The following is a 4,259-nucleotide window of genomic DNA, read 5'->3' as shown; positions in this document are numbered from 1 at the left end:
GTCAAATAAATCAAAACACTGGGATGAGTAAGCAAGGTGAGCACAAAACCAACTTAGAGATGCACGTTCGAAACTACTAAGGTGTGATGCACCAACTTGCGTTCAAGCTAAATAAAATGAACTACGTGTCATTTTTGAAAATAACTGAGTACTTAACAGAAAACTATACTTATCTATCTATGAAACTACTTGTAGGTTCGAAGTTTCGAATATCAATTTCAAAGGTGATCTATTCAATCGGAGATATTGGTGTTTCATAAATAATTGTCACTTCTGTTCATAGAAACGAAGAATTTGATTAAATCAACTAATGAGAAAGGTTCGAACTAGTTAAGCATACTTCACGGCAAAATATTTCTTTAGGGTGCGTGAAGCATTTAAGTTACATGGGGACTCTAGAGCTCATCAATGAAAACTTTAGCTATTTTGCCTTTTGGGTCGCTACTGCATTTCCCAAATTATCCAGTCGTTTTTCTGGCAAATAGATGCGGCTTCGTTGTAAAGGATATGTTAGAACAACTGAAGCATTCTAGGATAGTTCGCTTCGCTTCGTCCTTCGCATACTTTTATATTTTTCTTTTTTTTGCTGATTGTGAAGTGAAATGATGCAATGACGCAATGTTTGTGGCTGATCGTGTTTGATGTCATCAGAGCCAAGTCTGGTTGCTGAACATCTTCACAACAAATTGATTATGAGTCTATTAGGTAACCGGACTTTAGTATTTGAAGTGATCCACAAAGTGTACTCCGCCTTGCAATTTGCAATAAGGCACACCTTGAACGGATAAGTGAGTGTCGTATCGGCATGGTGGCATCCCTATCTAAACTTGCAGGTTTTCAATTACTGGTTTGACGTGAGCTCCTCATTCTATGGCTATTACACGGAATTCACTAAATGCTTTTTTTTGTGGATTAATCACTTGATATCCACATTCGCGAAGGCATGTACTTGTAAAAACCTCTTCTAAAAGAAATGTATTTTGATCTTCCTTAAATGCCTATCAAAGTTTCTGCCATGTCTGTCTTAATGTAAAAAATATAGGGCATGGTTTACAATAAAAGTTTCGCCGATTCCAACCTTGACTCCTGGGGGGCTTGACCCTGTTACTTGGCAATGATGAACTATTAAAAAATATCATACCAAAAATGCTTTTGGGTTTTTTAGTAAGAAACATGAACAAGAAAGTAGAAATAGCCAGTCTAACAAAAGAAGTTGATCAATTTCTTTTTAGTAATCCTTTCCTCACAAATAATGCACAAATCTTCGTGCACATTTAACACGTTTCATGTATAAATATATAGATAACATTCTCTTGTAGTTATGCAACGCAGCAATTAAATGAACTTACATGAGTACATCTAACTGCGTTTTGTAAAACAATCTGCAAAAACAAGCAACTTTATGTTTCTTCCATAGACATGGCAGAAATGGGCTAAATGTTTCCTCTAAAACGCAAAAATGTCATTCAAATAGAGGATTTAAGTTTCCATTGGACCAGAAATCTGCACTAATCACGCACTGCAAGCCGATTGGTTAAGGGCAGGAGTCGCGTTCACCCTTGTATTGGTCAATTGCCACACACACCAATTGGTTACGCGTTTTGGCTGAGCCGAGTTGATGAGTGAAGGCGAACCAGCAGAAAGGCAAAACCGAGTGACTTGGCAATCGGGGTGATTTGACGTCAGCATGTCTGTCGTCGCAGAAGTGGATCGAAGCGGGTACCATCACAATCACAGCAACAAAAGCCACCAGGATAGGAATCAAAGCGGTAGCGAGGCAGTGGAGACAAAACCCCTACATCCAAATGTCCAAATCGCCCCCTCAACAAGTGTGCAGCACTCCGTTTTTCCTTCCTTTAGTGAAAGTGATACCGGTGCATCGATACCTGAATACACCTTTTATCAAAATCATCATCAACTCCATCAGCATCAGCAGCAATCGTGGTGCCTTCCAGAAGGGGGGGTTCTCTTCTATCCACCACAGCCACTGTCGCAGCCACAGATACAGCTGCAGGCACATCCACAGCCACCTCCGCACGCGTTACAAACAACATCAGAGACAATGCCATTCTACAGTCAACAAGGAGAACGCACGGAGCCCCCGCAATGTATTGAAAGTCGGATGTCGCAGAGAGGACGGTCCAAGTCTAGTGGAAGTTCTACTGATGCACCCTGGGATATTAAGGACAGTGTTCTGCCCATGGTGAGGTGTTGTATAAAAGTGGTGGAATACAAACATGTTTATTTAGCCACAGTCGTGTTATCCTTTAACCCAAGATCTTATCTGCTGTGTCCATCATCTGGATTTGATGTCTGTTTTCTAATCAGATGTGGCAATAGCAAGGTGACATTAATGTTCATATAGCCGTGTTAAAATTCCACGTGAAATCTTATATTCGACAAAATTGCCTCTGCCTACATATGCATTTATGTCGTGTTCGTAAGCCATATTTTTTTACGATTTGACGCAATTCTTCGGTATCTCTCGGACAAATTATGCAAACTTTTCATGTTATATCCAATTTTATTCACTTGCTACATCTGATTGAATTATAAAATCATGGTTTTTGGCTTAAGTGCTGTAAGCTATAGACATTAAGTCCTCTAAATGCGATTATTACTTGGCATTAAACCAATGTGGATGTCTCGTTCATAAATGGATTATAGTGGTATTTTTAAACCAATGTTATGGTGCATTACAGTTCTCTAGGGCATTTTAAATAAATAAATAAAAAATTGCTCAGCCATTTGCAGCCTATCCTAGGTAGTTCAATACACCACTCTTGTCGTAAAATGTTTTTTATGTATCGCGAGTTAACTACAGTATCTCAAAGCTATCGTACATATTAGTTCCGTCACACCGTATCGTTAATTCATAAGAATAGCCCCCATGATTCCACATTATGGTGGTTAAATCTGTTAAATACTTCTCAGATATCCTTTCTACATCATAAAATTGAGTCTAACATCAAGTAATCTACAGAAATAAACTTCTTTCTAAGTGCCTCTCTACACTAGGTAAGCTCCTACGACCCCTACGACCTCTGGCCGGATGGCAACTGTCGACGGATTTATTCTATGGCAAGTGAGCGAGCCAGGAGACATCAGAGCGGATGGGCGATGCGAAACACCAACAATCATAACCCACAAGTCCTCAAAAAGTCGTGCCTCGGTGTGCTTGTCTGCTCCCTTGGCTGCATCTCCCCCAATGGTTTGCCTGTTGCATATCGACCCGCCATCTGCGACAAGGCGCGCAAGAAACAGTGCAGTTAGTTGAATCCCAGCATTTTTTAAACTAAAGCCTTTTGGTGGTCCGTTGATTCTCTATTGCACCATCTAAAGGCATCGATATAGCATTCGATTTAGCTGTAACGACCATACATACCATCTGAATGTGGATGTAGCTCTAATATCGAGTAAATAAAAGGGCCGGCTGTGGGTACTATAGGAGTCAAAAGATCACGGAATCTCTTCAACGCCATTTACGAAAAAATGGAGATCAACCGTAGAAGGTTCGCTGATTTAGTGATTGGAGTAATTGCAAGCTGTATATTTTGAGGACTATAGTTTATACCTCAATCGTGCTATGCGTCGAGTCTATTTAGCGTCAATAAGGGTCACAGGAGCATTTGAAAAATCAAAAGCTGTTTTCTGTTATTCATTGTATAATGTGACCCAAAAGACTCCTACTGCTGTTTATATGCTCTTTTAATATTTTGTCGATTCACTCCTTAGCGGTCAATTTGAAATATTCTAGGCCATTTTTAATTTGGAAGAGAATTTGGTCTGCATAAGATGGCCGGATTGACGTTAAACATTCATTTTGCAAACATCTATAGCACACCCCTGTCTAGCCTTTCCACTAACCATCATACAACGCTCTAAGTTTGAGAAGTCGCCAACATCCAAAAGCCACCCTGCCGAAAGCATCTACTATATCAGCAACACATTATTAGATGCCAGCATTCCGCGTTGTTTGACATGGTATCCAGTCAGCAACAATTAGACTTTCTTTCTTTACAAGTAGGCTCAGCTTCTGCTTTAACCAATGTGTTTAAGTCTGGAGGTAACCATGCCCTACATGTACAAGGTGCGACAAATCATAACCGATGTTGGCAGTAAATGTAGCAGCCAAATGATAATTCAGACAATAAATGAATGGTGCCCTTAGATCTCAATCTATTAAACAATTAACACCTGTGTGCCATCTACGAAATTATAATTGCTTTATTTATAACAAATCTGCCGCGAATTCTGCA

General features: G+C 39.8%; 1 protein-coding gene across 1 annotated transcript in view; it reads left to right on the top strand. All coding sequences in view use genetic code 11, as the record gives it.

The window, feature by feature from the left end:
- Nucleotides 1–1,687: 1,687 nt before the first annotated feature.
- Nucleotides 1,688–4,259, top strand: part of EGR_05595 (Transcription factor glial cells missing 2) — a gene marked incomplete at both ends in the record, with an annotated part of 5,771 nt that continues 3,199 nt past the window's right edge. The window contains 3 exons of the mRNA XM_024494844.1: nt 1,688–2,203; nt 3,019–3,268; nt 3,428–3,512. Of these exons, the coding sequence (XP_024350764.1) occupies nt 1,688–2,203; nt 3,019–3,268; nt 3,428–3,512 (851 nt within the window). The remainder of the gene's footprint in view (nt 2,204–3,018; nt 3,269–3,427; nt 3,513–4,259) is intronic.

The sequence above is a fragment of the Echinococcus granulosus genome (assembly GCF_000524195.1).
Source record: "Echinococcus granulosus chromosome Unknown EG_S00042, whole genome shotgun sequence".
Lineage (NCBI taxonomy): Eukaryota > Metazoa > Platyhelminthes > Cestoda > Cyclophyllidea > Taeniidae > Echinococcus > Echinococcus granulosus.
The sequence above is the reverse complement of the archived record's forward strand: the minus strand, read 5'-3'. Positions and strand labels throughout refer to the sequence as shown.